General features: G+C 44.1%; 1 protein-coding gene across 2 annotated transcripts in view; it reads left to right on the top strand.

Moving 5' to 3' along the window:
- Window positions 1-3266: 3266 nt before the first annotated feature.
- Window positions 3267-26651, top strand: part of LOC142089701 (ubiquitin-conjugating enzyme E2 variant 1) — a 45964-nt gene continuing 22579 nt past the window's right edge. Inside the window, exons 1-6 of one of the 2 annotated variants that reach the window (XM_075166482.1) lie at window positions 3267-3525; window positions 7236-7355; window positions 18663-18754; window positions 20309-20453; window positions 21218-21430; window positions 24605-25780. In XM_075166482.1, coding sequence (XP_075022583.1) covers window positions 3267-3525; window positions 7236-7355; window positions 18663-18754; window positions 20309-20453; window positions 21218-21430; window positions 24605-24726 — 951 coding nt within the window. In that variant the 3' untranslated portion in view covers window positions 24727-25780. Of the gene's footprint in view, window positions 3526-7235; window positions 7356-18662; window positions 18755-20308; window positions 20454-21217; window positions 21431-24604; window positions 25781-26651 lie in introns of those variants that run through there. The other variant, XM_075166481.1, reaches the window with a different exon arrangement.

Raw genomic sequence — 26651 nt, 5'->3', positions numbered from 1 at the left:
GGCTTTGGACGGGAGCCGTAGGAGTGGCTATTCCAGCTCTCCCACCCACTGACACTTTCCCATGCCAGAGAGAGTCCAGCAAGGGAGCTGCAGCCAGTTTCTGCTCCCTTCGTGCCTTGTGGCTCAGGAAGAGGCAGAATTGCATAAGTGAGGGTAACCGGCGAGAGAAATGAGTCTGCGCTGACGAGCCAGTCTTGGTGGGCAGCTCTCAGGTACAGAGGTGTAAAGGGAAGTGTATAGAAAACCAGAGGTGATCTGACTGGTGTGAATTCGCAGGGTGGAACAGGAGCCAGGGCCGTGCCAGTTGCAATCGTTGCGATCATTTAAGCTGGGGAGGGAGGGCCTGCCTCCCTTCTCTCCCTGCTGCTCTTCAACACGCTGCCGAGGCGCAGCCGCTGATGGCAGGAGGCCGGTAAGGGATCAGATGATGAGTTTAATGTACAAAACCCCCTTGTTTGGGTGATGTCTGTAATAACTCCTTAGCAAACGGGCTGTGCACATGGAAGTGTGGAAGGTTTTCCCGTGGGAGCCTTTGCCCCGTGCCCCCGTCCTCCGGCGGGGGCCGCTCGCCATGGCGGGGCCGACGCGAAGCACGGCAGTGTCGGAAGGGCGCAGGGTTTCACCCCCGTCGTGCTCTTTAGGGTCTCGGAGACCCCCGCAGCGCGGCCCCGCTCTCCGCCTGCCGCCGCGCGCACCCTGGCCGCTCCCGGGCGGCCCGCGCCCCCGCCGGGGCAGCGCCGCCGTCACCGAGCTTAGAGCGCCACCTAGCGGCGCGCGGCGGGAACGGGGCGGGGCCGAGCGGCGCCGGGGCGGGGCGGGGGCGGGGCCGGGCCGTTGGCGGGAACGGGCACCCCCAGAGGCGCGTCGGGCCGCTCTTTTCAAAACTCTTTTTCTTTTCCTGCAGAATTACTCTCTGGATACAGACTGGCGCTCGGAACCTCAGCAGCCCTGTCCTGGCCATGCTGACACCCGCACCCCGTCACCGGTAGGTGCCTGACACACGGCTTCACTTTTAAGGTGGTGTTTCTGCTAAATCCTTCCTGGGGATGCGGTGGTACCATGGCTGTGCCAGCTCCTGGGGTTTCACCAGAGCCTATGAACTCACTTACGGTTTCTCCTCCTCCCCCGATAACGACAGAGAGAAAAAGGAACATTCTTCAGATGTGTCCCGAGCGTGCGTTTGTCTCTGGGAAAGGACCAAACCCTCTCCTTGACGGTCTTCTGTCCTCTCGCATTGAGGTGAGATTAGAAGGGGCTTCAAGGCACCTTCTTCCTTTTGCGAGGTTTGTCTTCAGGCAGCTACACTGACGTTGTTACAGAAGGATGCAGCTTTATTGCAGCCGATGCCAAGGCAAAACTAATAACCATTTTCCAAGAGAATATGATAACCCGTCCAAAGCCAAACCTTGCTGGCATTTTGCTGCTTTTTCTTCATGCTGACGGCCCTTTTGCCTTGACAAAACAAGATGACCAACAGATGTTGAAGGTATCTTGGGAAATACTCCCAAGAACTGTACCTCAATTAAAACCGTTTCTATCTTTCCTCTAATTTACACATTCATAATGGGGACACATGGTCACATACCTCAAAACACATTTAAAGGTGCCATATCCTACTGAACAGACATTAATTCGTTCACATTTACACCACTTCAGTACTAACATTGTCAAGGTCACTGCGACCCCAGGAGGATCTTAGCAAAGCCCTTAGCACCAGAGCAGCCTAACCTCACAAAGGTCTAAGGAAAACATCGGCATCCCTTAATGCCGGAACATTCCCATCGCTCCGTCTAAACACAGCCCGTTCCAACAAATTGAGGCACCCCAAGCTACTGCCTTTTAATTGGCTTATTACCCAATTAACAGAAAACAGAAAAATCCCCCCCTCAGATAAATATCTTCTTCTGTGTCAGCAGCAAATCATTATCATTTATAATTTCCAGAACTTTTGAGAGATATATATATCTCCAGGACTCATGGAATTCCTGAGCCATTTTTTCATTAAGAACCACTAATTTGAGCACGTGATTCCAGCTAATTGTTAATTATTAATTAACTTGTGATCCCCCAAACAGCAGGGCAGACTCTGGGAGGCTCCCAGCGTGCCTTTTAGCTTGCTTCAGAAAGGCGGTGATTTCAGAGCACCGTGAAGTGGCAGCGCAGAGCAGTCCTTGGCTGTCGGCTTGGTCGAGTTTTGGGAATTTCCTGGGTGGTTTGGTGCAGCTGGCATTTCTCTTCTAGCTCTCCAGGTGGGGAGCCCGCAGGGCAGCTCCCGTGTGGCATCCTACAGGAACAGGACCAGGATTTACCCCTTGGGCAGGTGTGATGTGCCGGTCCGCAGCCGTCAGGGGGGTACGGCCGCAGGGCCCAGCTGGCCTGGGGTTGTGCTTTGCTGCCATTTTGGCCTGGCTGTTGGGGCACAGAGAAGCATTTTATTCACCATGGCCTATCGTTTTTAAACCTTTGGGTTAAACAGACATCTGGTTTAGTATTTCACCCCCCGCAAATGGGTCAATTTTTAATGTTTAAGTGAAATCTATTTAATTATTTGAAACACTTCTTATTTCAGTGCTATTTTATTTGATATTCAGATAGATCCGTTGCAGAAATTATTTTTATAGATGTGATGTAGTACTTAGATATTGCTAGGGGCTTTTTTTCCTGTCTTTTTATCCGTGCGGGAATGTGTTTATCTGGGAGCAGTGAGTACCTCGTGGGTGGCTTTAGCCGCCTCCGTTAGGGAACACGGCCTGGATTACCAAACAAAGAGACCGAAAATGGTTTTACTGGCACGATTACGGTCCTGGCGTGTCGTAGGGGCTGCCGGAAACCGAATTAATGCCGTACGCCTCACGACTACCAACCGCACCCGGTGACGCCCGGTGGGACCGTCTCCGCGCCGGGGAGGGGCGCACCAGGCAGCAGCGCCGCCAGGGGGCGCGCGAGGCACCGGCCGGAGGGGGCCGCGCGGGGGGGCACTGCCGGGACCTGCCCACCCAGCGCCCGCGGCACCGGCACGGCCCCGGGCGCCGCCAGCGCCTCCGCCCGGTCCCGCCGCCAGCTGCGGCCTGCGGGGCGGGGCGCCTCCAGATGCGCCGCCGACCCCGCCGCCACACCATTGGCTCCTCCGCGCCGGGCGGTGCTGCCCATTGGCCCGGCGGCAGCGCGGCGGCGCCGGCGACAGGCGGGAGGCGGTGCCGGGGCGTGGCTAGCCGCGCCCGCCCGGCCCCCCCCACCGCAGCGCCGCGGCGCGGCCCCATTTCCCGATGCTGCCGCGGGCCGCAGCGCTGGCGCTGGGCGGCTCGCCGGGGCCTGGGCGCCGCTCGCCGCCGCCCGCCGGCCTCGAGGAGGAGGAGCCGCCGCGGGGCCGGGCCATGGCGAGCGGCGGCGCCGCCGAGAGCGTCCCACGCCGGGCGGAGGCGGCGGGGCCGCAGGCGGAGGCCGCAGAAGAGCCCGAGGGCGGCAGCCGGCGGTGGGGCGCGCAGCACGCCGGGGCCCGCGAGCTGGCCGAGCTCTACTCCCCAGGTGAGGACGGTGGCGGCCGGGGAGGAGAGCGGGCGATTCCCCTCGGGGGGTTCGGGGCCGGCTCCGCTCAGGGGCCGTGTACCTCCGGGGGGGGGTGGCTCCCCTCAGGCCCGGCTCCCCTCGCCCCCCTCCCCAACGGCCGCTCTGAGGCAGCGCGGCCCCTCCCGGTGCGGCTTCAGGGAGCCCCGAGAAGCGGAGGGGGTCGCGCCGGGCCCTGTCGGGGCTGGGCCCTGCTGGGCACCGGGCGAGGCGGCCAGGGGGCCGGGGCTGTCGGCGGGCCATGCCGCATGCGGGCGGCCCCGCGTCCGTCTGCTGCCCGCCCTCATCCCGGCCTGGGCAGAGCTGATGACTCTGGCCACTTAAAGCAGGTCTAAGGAACGGGCTGTGGATTGGGCGGCTCGCTGCATTTCTGGTACCGTCGAGGGCCCTTTTCTTGGCTCCCGGGGTCCTGGAGACGTTTTATCACGCCAATGGCTTCCCCTCGCTGTGTGCGGTGGGGGAGATGTGGCCGTCAAGCGGTGCTGGGTTCCTGTTCTCCTCTGCGTTTGACACTTCTCATTTACACATTGAGACTTGATGGACATACTTAACACACCACTTCTAAAGCAAACTTTTGAGAGGTTAAGAAAGCACTATTACGGAGAGGTTAGATGGTCAACTTATGAAAAGGTGCCAGAGTGGGACTGGAGTTGGTGTCTCAACTGTGGACCCATGGTCTAGCTGCTGGGGTGGAGATTTTCAAACTAGAACTGGCCCAGAATGCTCTTCCCTTTAACAACAAATAAACAAAAAGTTAACCTTTCCATCCAAAAGCAGATGTACAAATCTGGTTGCTAAGCAAGGTAACAACAGAAGCTTTTGCTTCAGAATATTTATTCAGTTAACTACTCTGAGATACCCAGTCCTGGCACTTCAGAAAGGGGTGGAGGGATGTTTGATTTTTTGTTCTGGTCTTGTCTTCCTGAAGCTTGCTATTTGTCAGAGCGCAATAAAGTGACAGCAGCTATTTGATTATGCTATAGAAATAACTGCAAAGTCCTTATAATAAAGTATGTCATTTGTTTTTAGCTCACAGTGTGAGCAATGCTAGGTATTATTGCTATTCCCAGTGAATTCATTCACATCTGAAGGATTAGGAAAGGGAAGACACGTTTTCAGCATCTTGCAGTTTCCAGCAGGTCAGCTGAACAGCTTAGCTTGCACATTCAAGGCAATTACTGGAAAAGCAGGTGTTCTTACTTGCACAGAGCCAAGTAATGATAAGAAAACAAAGGCATTCATTAGTTTATCAGTTTTCTAGACTGCTCAGGGCAAGTCTGCCCATTTCAGCTTGTATTGGTCATCTCTTCCTTGCCTTGAGAGAAGGTGGTGTGTGACGTCTTTCAGCTGGTCTAGATATGCAGTTCTGATTCAGGCAGTGACTGAGTCCTGTGCTTTACAGAAAAGCAATCACTAACTTTACTATTCCACTGTGGCCTTGCTCATAAGGGAAAGATTTTCCTCCCCAAACAACTTGCTACCCTTACATTTAGCTGTAGATGGAAGTTATGGGAAGTCTGTGAAGTAGTATACGTATAGTGATATCTATCAGCAGTGAGCTGTGATAATATATTAGATATGCAATTTTTTTTTCTGGCGTTACATAAATAACTTACATAAACAACATCAGAATATGTGTTATGGTGAAAGCATGTGATGACGAACTACTGAATTCTTAAGAATGGGGGTTACATATAATAGTGCAGAGTGAATATGGCTCTGAGTATTTCCATGATTTCTTCAAGCATCTACTTTGTGGCTTTGGCACCTTATTCCTTCATGCGGGACATATGTTTAAATTTGAGTACTCTTTAAACACAAGTTATTGGTGCTGACTCCGCTCCTTTGACTGATTCCCAGTGTGTCCAGAGCTGGGGCTGCGTTTCTGGACTGGGATATCTCCAGACAGTCGTCTTGGGATCCCTGTGTTCAGAGTACAGCAGTGTTTGCATAGACTGAACTCATGGGACTTGCTAGTGAGGAGCCCAGTGTTTCCCTGCAGTCAGCTAATTGTTCCGTGAGGATCTACCCACTTAGCTCCTCTAATCAGGGTGTGGTTTTCTTATGCAGGAAGTGAGTATTAATTAACTCTTACTTTCATTACTCCAGGGATCTCTTAATAAAATCTCCCACATTGTGACCTGATGCTGTCTTGAAATATGCTTGTGTCTTAATTTAATTTTATGATTTTCTTCTCTGCTACTGCAGAGGATGTTAATTTATATACTCATGGCTTTTCTAGAACAAAACCCTGAACTGTAAAAGTCTTTATTCACACTTCTTTAAAATATTGTGTTGTAGGTGCATCGGAGATGATACTGATCCTCCTTTGATGTTCCTAGTTTCCTTCTCATTGCACAATATAGTTGAGAGGAAGGACTTGATTCAGCATTTAGGAGGAGAAATTTGACCAGATAGTAGGTCAACGTAGAGGAGCAGTAGGAAAGAAGCTGCTATCCTGAACATGTGGCAGAGATGGGAGTATGCTTCTGTCCCTGTGAGGGGATGTGCTCCTCGCCTGTAGTCATTACTGATTGTTCCCCTGCACGTTGCTTTGCCTCAAACTCGAGTGGTGTGAAGTGTGTAAGGCTGCAGGAGGGAGCGAGGAACGGACTGCAGGGTTAACTGCTCTGGGAAGCCATGGGCAAGAGGCAACTGTGCTGACTGGCCCCCTAAAATAGGTGAAGACTGACCTGTCCGCTCCTGAGCGTGTTAAGAGCTAGCTACAGCCAGGGCCCTTCTGGGCCAAAGTGGCAGCTCAGATCTCCTTGGATTTAGGCATTAAAAGTCTGTTTCTGATGCCTTAATCCATATGGGTCTGGCATTGAGTGTTCCCTCGCTCTCAACATTAGAGCCTTGTGAGGATCTAGCAGTGATTAGCAGCAGAAAGCTTCTGCCTGTCAATCTGAATATTCAGAGTGTTACCATACTCCGATGTGTCTGTTCTCTTTTTATAGCCAATAAGTGAGTTTTTTGTAGAAGTACAAAGTAGCACAGCAAGGTACAAGAGAGAATTTGTGCCAGTTCTTTCTCTTTGCTTATTCTGTCTCTTGTCATCTCAGAATGGCTGAGAGGTCGTAGCCTTCTGCCTGCGAGCAGGAGGGCAAGGACAAGACTGCAGGAGTTAAGTAAGCAAGCTCAAGGAGTATACTTGCAATGTTAGGAAAGCAGTTCTAGGCCCACCAAAATACAGGATGATGCTTTTTGCTGTTAGTACAACAGCTTTATTTACAAGCTCTGAGATTTTAGATGTTACAGATCATAAGGTGATTTAACTACAGGGCGTCTGAGGCCAGAAATTTGTTGCCAGATTCAGCCATACCAGCAACACTGAATATTGAATGAAATGCAAATTTGAAAAAAGATGTGATGCAGAGGAACGTTATGCCAGCAACCGCAGGGAAAAGGAAACTAGGACAATGTGAAATGATGTCTGATTTGTCCCTGTTATTTGGGGAAGGGCAGAGGGAAGGGGTTAGTAGTGGCTCGGGGAAGAGGAATGTCATTTAACAAAATACGCACACCTCCCATGGATAAATAAGTTTGTTTCAGTTCTCTGTCAGACAAATGGAGTCATCCAGGCAGTAGAATAGTCTGTCTGTATTATTTCAGACTTCAAAATGTGCTCTCAGATAAAAGTAAAACATGCTTTTTTCCTTTTTTTCCAACAGGAAAGAGACTACAAGAATGGATCTCTGTCATCTTATGCTTCTCTCTGATCTGTTTCAATTTTTACAATCTTCTTTTCTACTTGCGACTGGAACACACGCCCTCTGTTATTGTTGGGATATGTAAGTAGGAACTGTTCACTGCCGTGAACAAGGCAAGACTGTCTGTTGTAACGCTGGAAACAAATGTGTGATCTTTTAGGCTTGACTTACTACTGGCAAGGGAGAGGGATGTTTGTGCGTGTGCAACTGTAGTGCTTCTGAAACTGAGACCATCTGCAAAAATTGTTACTGCTTTCTGTCTTTCATTTCAGTGGCTTCTCATTATCTCAAAGGTGAAGTTTTTAACATAGCTATTTGAGTTTGGTGTTCTTATGTAGTCATTGCAAGTGTAAGCACTATTGAGAGGGAAAATAGCTGTCAAAACTGTCAGAGTTGGAAACAAAAAATATTGATCGACAAAAATATTTAGAAGAACTTTTCAGAAAGGAAAAGCCCAAGAGAAGCCTTATAAAAGGTGTTTCAGGCATCAAACTGGCTTGATTTTTGGGGACCGATAACTAAAAACGAGTGTTTTGGAATATTATGCTTTCGCGTCAGGATGTGAAGTTTGGCCTTTATCCTGAGTGATGACTTTTTTCCAGCAATATAAGAAAAGTTGCAGCTTTCTCGTGGTAATAAATGTGACTCTTCGTCTCTTATTACTTCATTTGATTGGAAGCGTAGGCAAGCAAGTTCAGTCTCCTATCCTTGCCTTAGATGTGTAGAGGTACTTAAGTTGGCTGGATCTTGGCAGTACAGAGCTAGTTGGTCTACATGCAGTGTGACTTGGTGGTTTTACCTTTCCAGTGAAGGAGAGGAACAACTAGTAAAGGATTCTAGTTTGATGCTGTACAGCTTTACCGATATAATGGGGAATTGCGTGGAATTAGGAAAAATAAAGGAAAAACTTGCCTCAGAATAAGCTGGGTGTGAAAAGGGACTCCACAAAGCTCATTACATCATTCAAAGCCTAAACCTGTGTACAACTCGAATGTAGCATAACGCTCAGAGCAAAAAGTATCAGTGTTTACATGAGCTGTGTGTTATCAGAATAGTATTGAAATGTTGTTGCACAGAAGCTTTCTTGAGAAGGGGCAGAAGGGAGGGCACTGGAGCAGGCCGAGCTGAGGTGGGTGGTCATCTGTGGCTGTTGGCATTATCTGGGCAGCAAATGTTACTGGTAGCTGTATGGCCATGTATGTATGGGAGAGGATGTGGGAAAAGGAAAGAGGATTAAATTTAGAAATTGAAGAGTCAGCTCTGCAATTCGTGCCTTTCATAATTTTCTGGTAAACTTCTAATATGGGATGAGGGACGGAAGAGAGTAGTAACTAAGCATGTCACCAGTCTTCTACTGTACTTGTGATGCATATTGAATGCAGTATTAACTTCTTGTATTGGGTGTGTATAAATGTTGACGTATTTTCATATTAATTGCCTTGTTAACTGAAAGAACATTCACACTGGAAGTGTCATTCATTAGGACACCGTATAAGCTAGCTACAGGTTCTGTGCTTTATAATAAAAGTAACTTTTCTATAAACTGTGTGAGGTGTTGTATGTTTTAGAGGAGAATGGTACTTGTTTGTAACCACTGTTGCATATTGCTAATGATTTAAAAAAAAAAAAAACCCAACAAAAAAAAAAACCCAAAACCAAACAGCAGATTCGAATAGTGATACACGATAGATGCTATGAATTTCTGTCAAAACTGGGAAGTGGTAATTCCTGACGTCTGTTTAAAGGTTATTGCCTTTGTGTTGGGGCTAAGGGGGAGCAGTGTCCTCCCACTGTGAATCATAGCAGCTCACTTGGCCTAATTTAGTCTTGCCTGCTCTCAGCTGATGAGGTGGAGGTGTTGGGAGGAATGGAGGGGAACGCGGCACGAGAACTGTGCCATAATGATGAGGACAGATGTAGACAAGAGAATCGGTAATGATGGTTAACCTGTAGTGCAATCTGTTTGCAACTGTCTTTCATCTCAAAGTTAATATTGATAAAAGCTTGAGTTCTCTGATATCCTGGTTACCAGTTTAACTGATAAAGCAGCCAATTCACTGATAATATTATTTAAGTAGCAGTGAATGATTAAAGTAGCAGAATCTGGATTCTGTGTAAATAAAGTAGTGTGGAAATAACTGATAGTGTGTACAAAAAATGAGTGCAATAAAGTAATAAGTGCTGCGTATTATCTTGTTTTCCTGTCTTCCTTCAATACATTATTTCTCCGTGTAAACTGTGAACGATGTCTGTAATTCCCAGTGATGATTAGGTTTTAAGTTTTGTGAAACCAATGTCCATAAAAATCCTGATTCCTTAATACCGCATGCAACACAATGGGTGAGATGGGGAATAGTGAGTCACAGACATCATCAGATGTGTTCCCATTGAAAGTTTTCCTGAAGCTTAGATTAGAATATTGACCTTTGAGTTGAGATCACAGAATAAACATTCTGCTAATAAAGACCTAGTTCTAGATCAAGCTCACATCAGGTCTTTGGAAGTCTGAAAGCTTTTGGATCTGAAAGCTGTGATCCAGTGGGCTGGGTCTGATCTGCTGCACAGACCTGTTCATTAAGATGCATTATTGGGACACCCTGTGTACTCTTATGTATATATTTTGTTTTAAGAAATAGAGAGCAGTTTGAACTTTCCGCATCATTTCACCTAGCCTAAACCCTATATCTGTAATTCAAGGCTGTGTTATATCTTCTTTTTTTGTGCCTTGAAAGGCACACATAATTGTAACGTGGGTAATACTGTAAATATCTTAGTCTAGAAATTCTTGGGACAAAAAAGATCTGATCCTCCTCTTACTGGCAGTCTGAAAGCACTTCCTTGTGTGATGTGGGCCCGCAGTCTGCTGAGAAATGAACTCATGTGGTGTGCTGTCATTTGCTGTGCTGAATCACCTGCGGGTGCTGGCGCTGTGGAGTGAGGGCAGGGAGGTGAGAACTTCATGGCGTTGTTTTAGAATAGCTTTTGAACTGGGTTGTTTTCTGCTGACTAAAGATGATCTTGCTGGAAAGGAAGAGGAACCCGTGTGATTCTCTTGTCTTCCAGGCTGGTTTAGCAGAGAGATGAGACAATTCCCTTTCCCTTCCCTTCCTCACTGCCAAACAAACAAAAGTAGGCAGGGGATGAATTTTTTGTTTGTTTGTTTCTGTGTTAAATCCAGTCATGCCCTATTCTGAATGTCTTCAGCTGCTGAGGAGCTATGAAAACTTTCTGTTTTGTGCAAGCTGACAACAGTGTAGATTTGAATTTGGTATTTTATTTGCGTGCACACAGGTAACTCCAGGGTAGGCTTGGTTAGGAGGGCTGGGTGTGATGGAGGTTTAATACCCCCATTTTTTCAGCTGCAGCTGAACCGTCCCCCTGCAGCAGGACACCATCCTAGCGGCACTGCAGAACCAGAGCAGCCTCTGCCACTGTCATGGAAGCTCAGCAGTGCTGGGGACAAGACTGGCATAGGTATTACTGTGCGATAAGTAGAAAAGCCTCACCAAACCATGTAAGATTAGGCTTGAAAGCTCTTACACCTTCAGGTGAGTTTGTGGTGTCCAGCATATTATTCCATATATGTGAGTTGTGTATATATAGGTGGTATATTAATAGCATCTAAATAAAAAGTTTGGCAAGTTACACCATGGATTCTGGTTTTCATTTTACCCTCCCTCCTCATGTCTTTGTATAGGGTTTTAAAGCCTTTTTTCCAAATCGGTTGATTTGTTTCTGACATTTGACTTTTATCTGTAGCCACATTTGTTCTTAATAGATACTGTTTATTGCAGTCTTAAAAATTGGTTAAGTTTGTGTTGTAACCTGCTTATATGCATGGGCACTGCCCCACGTAGGGCTGATATCTTTAGAAACATCTTGTGACACAACAGAAGATACAATTAATCATTGGTGACTTGAGAGATGGGGAACCAATTTTTTTAAGCCCGTCTGAGGTACATGTTTCACTGTTGCAAATGTTGTGGCTTGGCTGGACAGAGCACGCAGAAAGAAATCGCTTAGTTCACTTTCAAAATAGAAACTTGTTCTGATCGAGCTTGTTTCAAGCTTGAGTAGCTCTGCAGAGCTGCACTCGGTTAGCTGCATTGCAGAGCCAAATGATGAGTGTGTAACGCGTATGAAAGCTCTGGCACACATTGGAGTAAAAGCACTCTAGAGACCATGAACGCTTTATGAAATGGACTGCTGTGCATGTGGATCAGCCGCTTCAAAATCCTGCTGCCTTACAGCCAGAGACAGAACTGTAACGATGTCACTTCACTTTGGATTTACTTTCTCCATTAAAATGAGTTTCCCCTTGAAATTTTGATTTCATAGGTCCTTGAAATTACACCAGGGAAACCTCGGTGAACAAAGGAAGCTTATCCTTTACTTTGGTGTTAGTCCGAATAAGCCAAATCTTTGTCACCCGCTGTCTCTCCCCACCTGAAATAACTATCAGTTACTTCGTAGCTGTAGGTAACTTTGTGTTTTCCATCCTAAACTGTATCATCTAAAGATGGAGACTCCACAAGTTGTCATTAAATAGGCAAAACTTTGATTCTATGTTTTGTTACGCTTTGTATTGCACAAATACAATTGCATTGCACTAACACAATGTGTATTACATCGTCTTCTGTTGATCCGTTTTGTAGTAGCCGTGTTAACTTCGGAGCTCTAGGCCTCTCCGGCGCCACGGGATCCTGGAGGCTGTTGGTCTTGAAGGTGGAATTACGGAGTGTAATTGCTGGTTTGCACTCGGGCAGTGACGCTGACACCAGTTATCTGTTCTTCGTGTAACTTGGATTAGGGGATGAACTTCTCAAGTGTGCCAGCAGCTGTTCTGGAGCAGGGTGGGTGAAGGCTGTACCCTGGCGGGGGAGAGATGAGCCCTCCTCCCTGCCGGGGGCTGCTTAGCGGGGGGAAGCTGGTGACACGGCCCCGTCTGCGCTTCCCCACTTGTGTGCACAGCGGACGTGCTATTGCTCTTGGGCAGCAACGGGGGCTGGGACAAAGAAAGCTCTGTGTGCTTGCCGAGTTGTCAGAGGCTCTCTTAAAGTTGCAGGGGACTTAGGCTTGAGGATTTAAGAACTATAGGTCTTAGTGGCCCTGATTCACTCAGGAGAGTGCCTCTTGCACTTCCAAACACCAGCACGCGCTGGAGTGTTGCCCTAACGAAGGAGTGGGTTATAGTGAATGGTGACAGAGTGATCTGCTTCGGTGAGAGAGTGCAGGCCTTGAACAAAACCAGCGTTATGGCTGCTTATGTCCCGCGCCAGGCAAATGCTCAGGTATTGGGTCTCTGCTGGGTGCCAACCTGCCTGCACAAAACTGCCCGGTGCTCCCGAGAGCTGAGCTCACCCTGCTTGATTCCTGGGAGTGTTTTAAATGGATGAAACCGGAGGATTAGTTTGATTAGTCATACTAGTGAGAGTATTGGATTTTTTTTTTTTTTTTAGTGAGGGAAAATTTGCTCTTGGTTTTCATTTAGTATCCATTGTTCTCTGTTCTTTTAATCACTTTCTTCTGGGATGGCTTAATTGCTTTTTCTAGTAATGCATTTTTGGGGAAAAGAAGTACACACAATGGTACTTCTTGTTAAGAACCTGAGGCCTAGGTAAAGTTGTTAGGATTTTGTCATTTAAATGTGACGGGTGCTTTGCAAGCACTCCATCAGCTGGGGAAATGGTAGGAATAGCTTGCTCTGTGCTAATAGACTACGGTTAAAGACATGAAAATGAAATTTGGCGGTTCCTATTATTAAGTTTATTGGGTAGTGATTCTTAGCCAAGTCATGCTTTTGGTAGATAAATATTTGCTTTGGGATTTGCTGCTCCGGGGGAGACGGTACCCTGATTCCTTGGGGATCTCCTTTTTCTGCTAGTTTCTGGCAGTGTCCCAGCTGCGTGGTTTCTGCCCCGAGGCTGGCGTTCAGGTCTGTCGCCGTTAGAGGTGAGGCCAGAGGTGTGTCCCGTTCTCAGGCGGCATTGCTGGCAGGCAGAGGATTATACCGGCTTTCCCATAGCGGGGAGTAACTGGAGTATACGGGGGAAGGAGAAGAAATGTCTGCTGTGAGTAGCGTGCCAATCTTGCAAAATAAGCTTGTGTGACTTAGGATAGACTTTTCCTGTCTCTGGAATGCATGTATTATAGACATGGCTTATTTGAAAACCCAGTTATAATGTAATATAACTACTACATATAATACATATAATATCCGGGTCCTTCTTTTATTTCATAGTTCAGCTGTGTTCTCTGCTTACTTGCACTGTTAGGTCCAGCTCTGACTGAACGTTTCTCAGCTTTAAATAGCCAAAATGATTAACTCCTGTTTTTTGCTTTTAAGCTGCCACACTTTATACTTGTTGAAATGTTCAGGGATTATTTTCTTAGCCTCATAACTTGCCATAGTATCAAACCCCTGCCTTCTCTGTACTGAAAGCCACTAAATGTGGAATGCAGATGACTAAGGCATCTTATTTTTATAAGCATATAAGTAACAAACAACTGTTACTTTAGCATATTGATTTTTAGAAAATTTTTTTCCGTTGTGGAATTAGCCATTCCCCCAACTCTTCAGAGCTGTAACATTCAACTAGTTTGTACAGTCACTGATTAAAAATGACTGTACTTCTCAATGATGTTATACAATAGTGTCAAGTTATTTAATAACAGCTTACACTCTTTTTTTCCTCTTCAGAGACTCTAACTGAATTTTTACAGTAAATATGAAACTTTATATATTCTACTGTAAGGCTTCTGGGTTACAATTTGAGAATTATATCTATGCAAAGCCAGGCTTACACTTGGCTCTGTAAAATTTCGGTGAAATACAACTTTCTGTTGCAAATGTGCAGAATAGTTTTATTTCTTTACCTCAAATGTCCCGCTGTCATTTGGCTTCCTTCCGCTCTGGCCTGGGAGCAGCCAGGCTGCAGGAAGTGGTAAGTGACTTGCTCACAAGAAAAGCCCTTCATTAAGGTTGCAAGTTTAATCTTGCAATTATTACTTACTTACAAAGAACTTTGTAAGTACCAAATTGATTTGGTACTTAAGCAAGGAAGAGGAGGAGTGGGGGCTTTTCTGTGACACACCCCTCTACATATTATCTGATTTCTGAAGAGAACACAAGCGGGAGCAAAGCCACCTTGTGTCGATGATGCATTTGGGCCAGTTGCACTGCCAGCCCTGTGGCCCACCGCCCAGCAGTGACTTGGCTGCCTGAGTGTGTCCCCTGGCTCAAGACAAGAGGTGCTCCCCTCCTCGGGGGTGTCCCGAGGGTGCTGCTGTGCCGGTAGGCACGCCTGCATGCAGGATCACAAGTACGTGGGGGCTGGAAAAGAACAGCCGCTCTAGCAAATGTGTGCGCCAGACACGTGTTCACTTATTTTAAAACATCTGCTACTGGTTGAAGTTCATTTGTACACCTTTGGTCTCCCTGTGTGCCAGGCCTTTTTCTTTTCTCCTGATTCAGCAGTCTACTTCCAAAACAAAGAAATCCTGGTGTTTTGAGCAAGTTCTGCTGCTGACTTAACTGCCCTGCCTTCTTCCCCTCCTCCTGTGTTTTCTGAGTACTCGCCTCCTCTTCAGATACAAGGCTGATCCTCCACCCCACCGCTCAGCAGGCTGGAGTAAAACTGATGTGTACAGAGCAGTATTTCTCTGATGTTTTACTGATCTTGCTTCTAATGAGCGTGTGAATCCACCGTTTGCAGTACATAGATATCTATACTGTGCTTTTTCTGACTTTATGATTAACTCTTAATTCATGTTCAGGGCTGTCAATCGTATCTCGCCCCCCGCCCCCCCAACCTTGATGACAGAGCATCAAGATCTTATACCACCTTAGAGAAGTAGCTGAACACCTGTGCCTTGGTTTTCCCATTTTAACTAAAGACAGTGCTAGGTATATGAGAATATTGAGTTCAGTTCATTGCCATCTGATGTGTCTTCTGAGTCTGAAGACAGGAAGCAAAGTGTTACGATGCTAGTCATGTATAACCTTTGGTACAGTTTTGCTCTTTTTTTACAACTCGTCATACACAACTGCTGAAGAGTGAGCAAGCCCTTCTGCAATACAGCTGAAATATGATTTCTGGTAGTTAGATTTTTTTTTTTGGATTGTCTTAGTATAATGCACTGCTTCAGGCACCCTTCATTCTTTCCTCGTAGCTTTCTACCAGCTGACATCAAAGTAACATGCGAAATATCTATTGAACTGTCAGTATTTTGCCTCTATTTTTGTTATTCTTCCTGCTGTTATTTCAAGCTCTGATAATGCAGTGTGCTGGAGGCGATGCGGGTTAACAGGGTGATTACCTCAGCAAGAATGGTATTTTAGTTGTTGTGAAGTGAAGTGTTGTTTGGATATCTTCCCCCTGCATCAAGGCTGTTTGCTCTTTCAGCTGCTAGGTGCAGATCTGAAAGCTATTGTGCTCCACCCTGTCTCGCTGTGGCTTACATGTGTGGTTTGAAACAAAAACAAGTGTACAGGATTTACTGCTTAAAAAATAAGCCGTCTTCAGTACAATAAGGTGATACATAAAGGATGAAGTGTTTCCTGCTGTATTTAAGAGTTTGAGCCAACTAGATAATGGATTCAGCAGTGGGGATTGATTTATAATACGAAAAGAAAGCCTTGCGGGGTAGCAGGTGCCACACTAATCCTGATTTTATTTCTTTTCCCTTTTTGAAAATGAAAGGCGAGGTGAAGGACTGTAGAGGTGAGGGATCAGCTAAGCAAAAGGTAACCATGAGGAGGGATATATCTGAAATATGCTGTGTTGCATGCACTGTAGGTAACCGCTGTGCCCTGAAGATGAAGAGCATTTAATCAATAGTAACAGAGCAACCTCGTCCTCTTTCACGTTCTAAAAATTACCTGCTTTTTAGCAATCCTGCTAATGTTACAAGAACTTCATTAAACTGGCATCTCAAGGCAGATGACCGAAGTGTCCTGTTTGGAATAGGAAAATCGGGCAAAGTCCAGATCACGACCAGGGTAAATAAAAGTTGTGTGATTTATGGGGAAAGATGCACATTTGTTGTTTTGCGTCCTGGCATATCTTAGATTGCTTTTAAGTTGCTGTGTGAGAGGGAGGAGTAACAAGATGCTTTGGAGTCAAAGCAAGATGAACCAGTATACCAACAATTTTAACTTTTGGTTTGGATTACAAGTGAGTTGGAATTGCCTCACATCTTAGCAGGCAGAGGGATACCTGCCCATCAGAAGAAGCCTCAATTCTGTAAGTGAGATACTGTGCTTGAAGAAGGTCTTCAGACACAGAGAGAAACAAATGCTGGCTAGTGGAGGAGAAAGCCAGGAATTCTCCTAGCTTCACAGACATCTGAAGAAGAATTGGTGAGGCAGGCAGAGCAAAAATAAATTTCCTGCATCACCTCTGGTTGTGCAACTCCCTGCTGTTTCTGGTGCAAAGACTGTGTTACAATGGGCAACTTCTGTAAATAACCTGATTTTTGTAAATAGTGGGGAAAACTAAAGAACTATGTTCCAGCCACTCTGACCTGGCCCTGTGACTACTTCCCTGGTCTGCGTGGACTCATGGGCTTCTCTGAGAACTGCCAGACATGCCAATAGTAAGTGACTGTGCCTTATGCTCTGAGCACCAAATGAGAGTAGGGAATTGCTAACTGAGCTGCTTTGAAACATACGTTTTGAACACACAATTTCTGTATTTCTGTTGCTGTGACTCATTTAACAGTAGAATGCAAGATCAGTATATAGTGCTTTAATTGGCATGAGCTTTGTATATGATTTTGAGGCATTTGCACTGAGATCAGGTGCTATCAATTCCCAGGTATATCATGTTTGCACAGTATGCAGAAGCTATTTTGAAATCTGGGTCGTGCTTCTGCTGAATTCTTTTAACCAGACCTGCAGGTAAGAAGTGTGTGCTGCCTTCCCCTTTCAGAGCCTGAACGCTGGCTTCGCAGGGAATCGCCAAGTGTGCTTGTATACATATTCACCAGGTGGTCGATCTCAGAAAAAACGAACTGGAAGATCTTTCTGATATTTTTATTAACCTGAAGGGACGGCAGGTGAAAAAGGAATCCTGATTCTTGGTCTGGTTCGTTCTTCAGCAAATCTAGACTCTATCCAGACCTGGTTAATCTCTCTTGAAATCTGCTCAGAGCAAGATGTGCAGGCTTGAACTGGTACCTCTTGGTGTCTCTGTTCTTTAAAGGGCAGGGTCTGGCTGTCCTAAATCCCTCAAGCATAGCGGTGCCTCGCTCTTTGCTGTGTTGCTGCAGCCGTATTGCTATGCTGTATGCTACATTCCCCCAGCCTCTCCATTAAAAACAAGGGAACTTCTTTGGCAATCTTCTCTGAATTTTCTTCCTCAAAAGTGTAAAGAGCCTGGCAGTAGAGCTCATGCAAGAGGGTGTCTCACTGTGTTGGAAACTTCTAAAGGGTTTGGGAACATGGGAGTTGGAAGACTTCTGCAGGTGAAGAGTGATAGGTGTCTGTTAAACACCATCTGACAGATCTATGACTAACTGGAAAATATACAGCTGTTCTGATCAAATAACATCTCTTACGTCCTTACTTTTAAATGTCAGGATTAGCCGGAAACTTGGATATGTAGATTATCCAGAACATGAAGGCAAAAATAGGGCTTTACATGCAAGAACTGAAAGTCACCTTTACTTGACCGCAGTTTTAAAATTATTGTGGTTGGCAGCTAGAAAAATCTCTATACTTGTTGCAACAACCTCTGTTTAATGGTGTGTCTAACTTGGTATGCAAGTATCGCAAGTGTACAATGTCCCTTACAGAGAACTGTTAGCACCGTTTCTGGGGCCTTGCCTATGTCTTGAAGTTGTTTGATGTTCCAGTCTTATTTTGTACATAGTATTGCTGTACCCAGGAGTGGCTTCTTAATTAGTTCTTACCTGTAGTCGTCGGAGTTCAGTGCTTCTTGTTTACAGACATAAGGGACCAAGGGAGAAGAGGAAGGGTCTGCAGATAGTATTATCTGTTGGGGTGGCTTTAACAGCTCTTCTACAGCCAAGTAACATGTTAAACATTACTGAAGAAGAGGGTAGTCAGATCTAAGTGATTCAGTTCTAACTTACTAGTATTCTCCATACCAGCAATTGTAAAGGTTTGTCAAGCTCTTCTGTAGAAGATGGGTTAAACGTAAAATCTTGCTGTAGATGTAATGAAGATTGTAACTGTCCAAATGGTGCCTTGTTAACCTCTTTTTCCTAGTTGCCTGACCTTATGTTTATTCAGATTGGGTAGATCTCATGTGGTTGTAAATAGTTAGAGGTAAATAAACAAGTAAACTTGTAAAACAAGTATAAAATGTGAATATGTCGGTAAAAATGCTTGTGTATATCTAACTGTCTCTCTCCTCATTCAAGTTGCAGGAGTTATTACGGCTGACTTTCTATCAGGATTATTTCACTGGGGAGCAGATACCTGGGGATCTGTGGAGTTACCCATAGTCGGAAAGGTTAGAGATTCTTATCCTTAAGCTTGAAAAAGTTATGAAATACTTTTCTGAAACACTTCCAGTATCCCCAGCTGTGTTGGAGAGTGTATATAAGCTGTATCTATCTTGCAGTCTTGCCAATGTAACCAGCTCCCCCCAGCCCCAGAACCCTCCTCCACTAAACGGCACGGTGTATGGCTGGTAAAGTGCCATGTTTATGCTTGGCCTAGGTGACATGTGCAAGGTGACACTGTTCCATTTTATCACCTTGTTTGAGGTTTGCACACAGTTTTGCAATACCAGTGTTCGCAGACCTTCCCGAGGTACTGTGGGAATGGTCTGTGGCACCAAAAGCGTAGAAACCTGGCTAGAGTAGCGTCGGTCTTCCAAAAGGCCAATAAACAGAGAGATGTGGAGAATTGTTCCTGTAGCTAAACTCTCTAAAAGCTGTCTTGTAAAACATGAAGATGTTCCAGTAAGAAATCTTTCCAGTTCTCTGTGCTACTGGCCCCTATTGTAAATGTAGTAGTATTAGAACGGTGATGAGTGAAGATTTAGATTTGAGATGTATTATACATCTGCAGCTACAAATACCAGATGCTTAGTGGAAGGTGCACTGACTTCTATAATAAGCAATAATCTGTTTTTTAAAATAATTTAAAAAATAAACTTCATAACTACCATCAATTACTCTTTACAGTGCAATATTAGAAGGACCTCTATTAAAAAAAAGTATATGGGATTCCTTGTAAATGTCCAGAAATCCAGAAATACATGAACTAGAACAGCAGAATTAAGACTATTGGTTTTAGGTTTATTTTTGTTCACCTTCAATAGACTTAGTAGTCCTTGAATTCCTGTATCTCTGGACCATAGTTCAAAGAAAAAAAAAAGCACTGCAGGAGACTATGCACTAAATAAACAAGAGTTCAGACTGATCAGGACACCTTTGCTTAGACTGTACATGCTATATGTGCAAAGGCAAATAAGTGTACTTGTTTTACTGTGCCAGTCCTACGTATCACATTTGCTGTGTCTCCTCTGGGATTGTGTATTCAGATGTGATCTCGACTCCTAGAGGAGACTTTTGTATGGTCTGTTTGACTTACATTGGTTTGTCCAGTCATTTAACTTGCACTTAGTCTGTTAATGCTGTCATCTGTAGGCTGAATTTTCATTTTTTGAGTGTTTTCTTGGTTTATGCTGCTTAGCAAGTGACTCATATTTGTGAATTTCACAGGCTTATTTTGTCTGTGAAATTAGGATGCTGATGCTTTGTTTTTGAGATCTAGAGACTAAAGGTCCTAAGTGAAAATTAAGAAGAATAAAACTGAAAAGCAATGAAAAACTGGATTTGAGTCTGGGAACTGAATTGTTTTGCAAATGTAAATCGAATTATTTGAAGTGTTGTCATCAGAAAAGTTGGAATCCTGCTTACATGCTTTGTACTATGGAACTCTCTTAAACTCAGTCATCAGTTTTGAATGTATGCAAGGTTTTTTGGGTTTTTTATGTTTTTCTTTCCAAGATCATTATTGAGCCATCCTATCATGTTTATCAATTTGTTTTTTTCAGGCTTTCATCAGACCCTTTAGAGAACATCATATTGACCCCACAGCAATTACCAGACATGATTTTATAGAGACCAATGGAGACAACTGCTTTATGACACTAGTCCCGTTGGCAAACATGGCATATAAATTTGTTTCTTTTTCCCCAGGTAAGCTGTTACTTCTGACTTTTGTGGATTTAGCGTTTTTGTTGATGTTTACTTAAACATTTGTCTGTGTAAGGCTAGGAGAAATCAATGAGTGAGAGGTGACAAGTAATAGCTGTTGGAAGCATGATGCTCCTGGGAGGAGGGAGGGAAGCTTTTTTTTCCCTGAAGGCGGAGCAACTAGAAGGTGGGATAGCTGGATTCTCTACCTCAACTGAGAATCTGTGGCTGAAGAGTCATGCAAGAAAGCATTAGAAGTTTAGATGTATAGATGTATTATACATCTGCAGCTACAAATGCCAGATGCTTAGTGGAAGGTGCACTGACTTCTATAATAAGCAATAATCTGTTTAGATGTTTATATTAAGTAAATATTCTTTTTATAAGAGGGATCAAACTGTGCGTATAGGGAAACTCATTGTTCTAAAGTGTATAAAAATGCTTCGTCTCTGTGTAGGGGTACTTTATTTGCAAACTAGAAGTGCAAGAATTAAAGGATTAGTTTAATTTTATAGATGATAAAATCAGAGTTTAACTTCCTGTTTATGACGACTTGACAGATGTTGCCACTTACCAGCCTGTCTTGTGACATTCTGGAATTGCTTATGGCTCACTGGTTCTTGTGACACTTCTGCCAAAGCAGCTTCATTGAGCCTGCTGTTAGTTCCTGCAGCACCAGGCAGCTCTGTCTGGGCAAGACATCATTTTCTTAGTAGGAATTCACCTTTTCATAAATGGTATTTAAAGATAAACATCTTGTTTTGCAGAGGCATTATATGAAACATGTCCTTGGGAGTGTTATGTCTTTGCCCTTACCATCTTTGTAACCATGACGAACCAGATTCACAAGTGGTCTCACACGTACTTTGGTCTTCCACGCTGGGTCATATTTCTACAGGACTGGCACGTTATCCTGCCACGGAAGCATCACAGGATCCATCATGTGTCTCCACATGAGACATACTTCTGCATTACAACTGGTACTGCCATCTGGTTCATACTGCAAACTCTCTTCAGTAGTCTAGTGCAGTTCACCTGGCAAGATATAATTTAGTGACAGCCTATTAAACACCTAGAAAATTACATGGTGAAGTTAACTGTGTTCTTAGCTGCACAAGCTCTTAGCAAAACTATAGTTGTTTTTGTTGCATAAAAAACGTGGGGGGAAGATTCATGATTGGCTAAAAGGTAACTTTCAGCCTGACGGGGTAGTCAGTGATACTGGTACCTGATTGCATGTTATCTTGGTAAACTCGTGCTAGTAATGGATTTTGTTCGTTGAAGTCTTAAAGCTGCTGTTCCTTCAAAAGAGCATCATCTGCAAGTGCACCTTACCTTGAATGCTCATTTCTAAAGCAAGGCTTCTGGATTTTCAGCATTCATTCATTCTGATTTGGGGCAGAAGAGTGCACAGGCTTGCAGAAAACTGGCTTTAGGTTCCTCTTATATCTATATTCAATTTTATACCCACTGTACAGGCAGGTATACTCAGTCACCAATGTTGCACAATTTTGAATAAGTTATCAGGTTAATCAGACAGCTGGAAATAAACCACTCTGGTTCTTCATTCTGTCATTAGCTTTGACAAACAATTTATGTCAGTTTAGAAATCTCTGCCAAGAAACAAATCTAGTTCTCATAACCAGAATGTCATGTAAAAACATAGTACAATTAAGAAGCCTGACTTGACAGATGATGGCAAAAATCTTGCCACCCTAAGAGCCTTTTTTCAGTCCTACTATGTCCTGAAAGTTTAAGCCTGACCATTGTTAGCAGACTTGGGCTAGTTGCTTTTTTCCTCATTTTAAAAAAAAAAAAGCACGCGCTTCTGTTCACTCCATGCTTTCTGTAAGTGTTCGTACCACACTAGTCTGACATAACACAGCATGATAGATTGTATACTTGGATTTTGCAGTGGAGCAAAGTGTTTCTGCAGCCCTAATTCTCTTTCTTTTAGGGTAGAAGTGAGGAGGAGGACAGAAATATGTAGTCAGTGTGCTATTTAAAAGGTGCCTTTACTGAGTAAAATAGGACTAGTTATTGTAATGCTCCTGTTAGTGACTTGATGTAAGAGTAGACAGCCCAGTCCAAAGACTGTACTGGGTTCCAGGGCTGACCTGTGTGCGTAAAGGTCTGCCACCGTATCGTTGCCAGGGAAGGTGTCAGGTAACAGAGCCCTCTGGCATTCCCAACGTTAAAGCTTTCGGACTGACTGCCACTTTTAGACACCAGGAAGGAGTTGTCCATTCCTTGAGGGATGATGGCTGTGTTAAAGAGAATTGCATGGGCTGACTTCCTAAAGGGTATCGGTGTACAGTGAGTTGAGTGGAGCTGCAGGATCGCAGGTGAGCTGGAAAGGTCATGTCCAATACAGAAGGTGGCTGAAAACAGTGCCTGTTTCGATAGATCGTTAAAGCTGTAGTTGTGTCTTCTCTACTGTGATTAGGAATGATCTAGCTCTCTAGAAATATGATATTTTTCAGCAGTGAATATCCTGAATGTTCTCTCCCTTTGTTACTTCTGACCTGTAATAGCTATACACGTAGTCTAAGACATCCCCAGCAAGAACAGCTGTTTTCCTTCTGCTGGCTGTGTCACCGCGTAGGGAGGGTGCTCGGACCCGGCAGAGCTGGCTCTGCGGCAGCTTTCCCGTGTCCCCGTCTTGCTCGTACTATCGTGCGTTTTAGCTCTTTCCTCTAACATGAACCGCTGCTGCTAGCTCACTGTTTCCATTGTGGTAACAACTTCTTCATACCTGCCTCTCCTTGGGTTTTGTTTTCTTATGCTTTTTTCCCTTTTTCAGAAATGTACATGGAGTAAAGTGTAACGTGTGCTTACAGACCAGTTCTGTAAGCGTGGGATAACGAATATAACCCTGTGTGCATCCATCTCTTCCTGGTTGTAGGAAGGCTTCTACAGGGAAATAACGTTTCCCGGTGCTGATTTCTTTTGGTTTTCCTAGTTTTACAATATTTAATAAAACAGAGGCCTAAAGTTACTATATAATACATATATACATATAATATATAATAAAACCCGGTGAAATTGCCTCTTTGTGCACTCTCCTGTCAGTTATATGTAGTTAGGTTGGCATCAAAATACAGTATCAGAAAATCCAATTAATGTACTAAGTAATATCCTAAAAGTGAGACGTAAAGCCCTTCTGAATTCAGGGTGAGGCCTGTTAAAGCCTGTGTGAGTTCCAGCCTCACACTCTGAACAGTGCAACATTTCCACAAAGCATTCAAAATACCCTGGATCTGTAGGCTAGGAAAGATGCATTAAACTCCCCTTGCATGCAGAACACGATGGTGCTTATTGCCATTTTTACATGAAATGGTAAAAGCCTGCCCCGTATCGACCCATTACAGCCGTTCTGGTTACTGGGGAGCAGAAGCGCTCCGTTGGGTTGCAGAGCCTTGGGAGCGCGCTGCTGGCCGTGCTCCCTTCTCATCCAGGAAGCGTCCAACGTCAGCTACGTTAAGTGCAGCGTGGTGCTACAACAAGATTTCCCCATCACAGGCTTCATTAGCAGTCAATGATGCAAACTTTAATTTTGCCCAGGGAGAGCATAATACATTTAAATACCTTAAGAATGAAAATTGATGTTGGAACTATCTAAACTTGAGGCTTTATTTAAGAAAAAACTTTTAGTTTGCTGAGCCTTAGTGGTGGTTAGGTCCCAAACAGAAATCTTGATTTTTCTTTTTTTTTTTTTTAAATTATTTCTTTTTTTTCTAGAAACTATGGCATTGATAATGTATTTGAGATTTCAGAGCCATATTGTGTGTATTTACTTTCTTGCTGTACTACCTAATAAACACAGGGAAAAGCCGAGCTGGCTTTGGTGATGGGGGAACTAATTGGGGAAAAATAGCTGAAATTGTTGGGTTGGGGTTTTTGTTTGGTTGCTTAAATTTCAATACTAAATCTAAGGTGCTACTAATACAAACGTCTTGCTTCTAACACAAATCATTCAACTTGATGGTCCCTTTTCTGATAGCTTTGCAATGGCCATAGAGCAGTCCACCTCTGAACTCCCCTTACATTTACCTTGTGTTTAATTTAAAGAATGTTCTTAAATAAACATTGCAAAACATTGAACTTTGGATGCTATGACAAACTAATCCTTTTTTTCCTTTGCAATCACTTAGGTTGGCTGAACTATCCATTAGAGAAGATAAGATTCTGGAGGTGTTTGGAGAACATTATCCAAGCAGTTACTGGGGAGAAGCCAAGAGCAGATGACATGAAATGGGCTCAGAAAATTAAATAACTTTTGCCAGCCTTCTGCAATCCTTAACTTGTTGCCAATGTTTTGTTTTGTTTTTTTTTTTTAAAAAAAAAAAGCCATCAGCCAAATTCAAGACCTGCAAAGAAATAACAGACTCTAAAGCACAAACTAAAAAGTGCTAACACAGACTGTAATGAAAAGAACTAATTCTTAAAACAATACTTGAAATGAAGATGGTTACTCTTACTGAGCACCTTTTCATTTAGCCATGTCTGCTTACGTCTTAGAAAATACTTCATTACTGTATCTCATAAGGCTATCGGGCAAGCCAGAAGGCAGGACAGTCACTCCATTGGTACATGGTGGCATAGTAAACATGTGTTGTATCAACATTATTTAACACTTCAAGAATAGCTTGTTGCCTAAGACCTATAGGGGGAATGGTGACAACAGTTTGTCACTTCATGTTTGAGTCCAAATACACTGCATGAAAACAGTGTGTCAGAGTAATGGAAGCCTAAAATCATCACTGTTCGATGCACTTAGTGATTGATAAACTTACAGCTCTATCTTTGCTATCATGTTAAATCTAATTGATGTAATGTGGAACAGACTTCGAGAATCCCACTCCACCAGTGGGCCATGAATCCTCAAGTGTCTTCAGTTTCCCTTAAAATAAAATTGTTCTACTCTCTACGTGGAATTGAGCAAACCGTTTCTGCATAAGCCTTCAAGTTAACAAGCCTCTGAGGAGAGGGAGGGCACCCAGTACACACATGCTCGTGTTTGTTCATGTGGAGTGCTCGCTGATGAGTCTTTTATTAAGTATTTCCTACCCTGACAATAAATGTTTAAAATAGTTCTAGCATTGGGCACATTGCAAATAGCTGTATTCAAGAGCTCAAGTATCAAACTTGTAATGTTAGACGGGAAATGTCAATGACTGGTGTTTTGTTCTTTTTTTTTTTTTAAGGTGCTTGCTTGTTTCTGTAAATAATATAAAGCCTTAATCTCTTCTGGTGTAATGGAATAATATTTTAATGTGATGTTTGAATGTATATAATATATTTATAACAAAGCAGTTGGATAATACTAATCATGTTTGTTAAGTCTTGTTGCTGTTCTTCATTCATGCATTGTCAGCACTTAGTCCAAGAACTTGATTGCTGGTTGCAGAATGCTTGATGCTATCCCAGCCACCTGAAACACCTTGCAGCCTGTTAAGTCTTGTTTAGATTGAAGTGATCAGTTGTTTTTTAGCTTTCTAGGAGGTTGACACTATTAGACCAGACTTCAACACCTTTCAAGAAATACAACTAATTCTGCTTTGGAGGCTAAGGAGTAATTCTGCTGGACTGGGGGAGGGAGTTCCCCTAAGAACATCCAACAGGCATTTTATCAAGTGAACGTGGTTTGGATCTCGTTTAATTCTCTCCTAAATGAAATCTTACTGAGGGTCAATTCTAAGACTGTTTTCCCTTCCCTAGTTGTAAATTGTGTTGAATTCAAACTGTCTTTTCCTGAAGTGTATGGTAATGGGGTTTTGAGTCATGAGTTTAGATTAACCTTGATCTCGACTTCTTCAGATATGATGGACCACAACTTCTTACAGAGTTGGGGCTTGGCAACTCCTTCTGTGGAAATGGCTGAATGCAGACGTGTCTGAGCTGGGTTCTACAGATTAAAATTGCAGTTGGTACCTTGGTGACAAAATATTTAACATGTTTAAATGATTCAGACCCTTGGAGAACTTTATACCATTATGTGAAACTATTGTCTACTTCAGATGTCATAGTCAATATCAGGTGTCCATGTAGCTTTGACAGTAAAGAATACTTCTACTTCAGCAGGAGTCTCAAAAATGCATTTAGTTGAAATGGGAGGAAGAGGGAGGAATACTCCTTTAATGCTGTTATTGTGGAAGACAGGTGTGTGATTTCATACTATCTTTGGTGAAAAGAGCGGGT

This window comes from Calonectris borealis, chromosome 17, assembly GCF_964195595.1.
Source record: "Calonectris borealis chromosome 17, bCalBor7.hap1.2, whole genome shotgun sequence".
NCBI classification, from domain to species: Eukaryota; Metazoa; Chordata; class Aves; order Procellariiformes; family Procellariidae; genus Calonectris; species Calonectris borealis.
The sequence above is the reverse complement of the archived record's forward strand: the minus strand, read 5'-3'. Positions and strand labels throughout refer to the sequence as shown.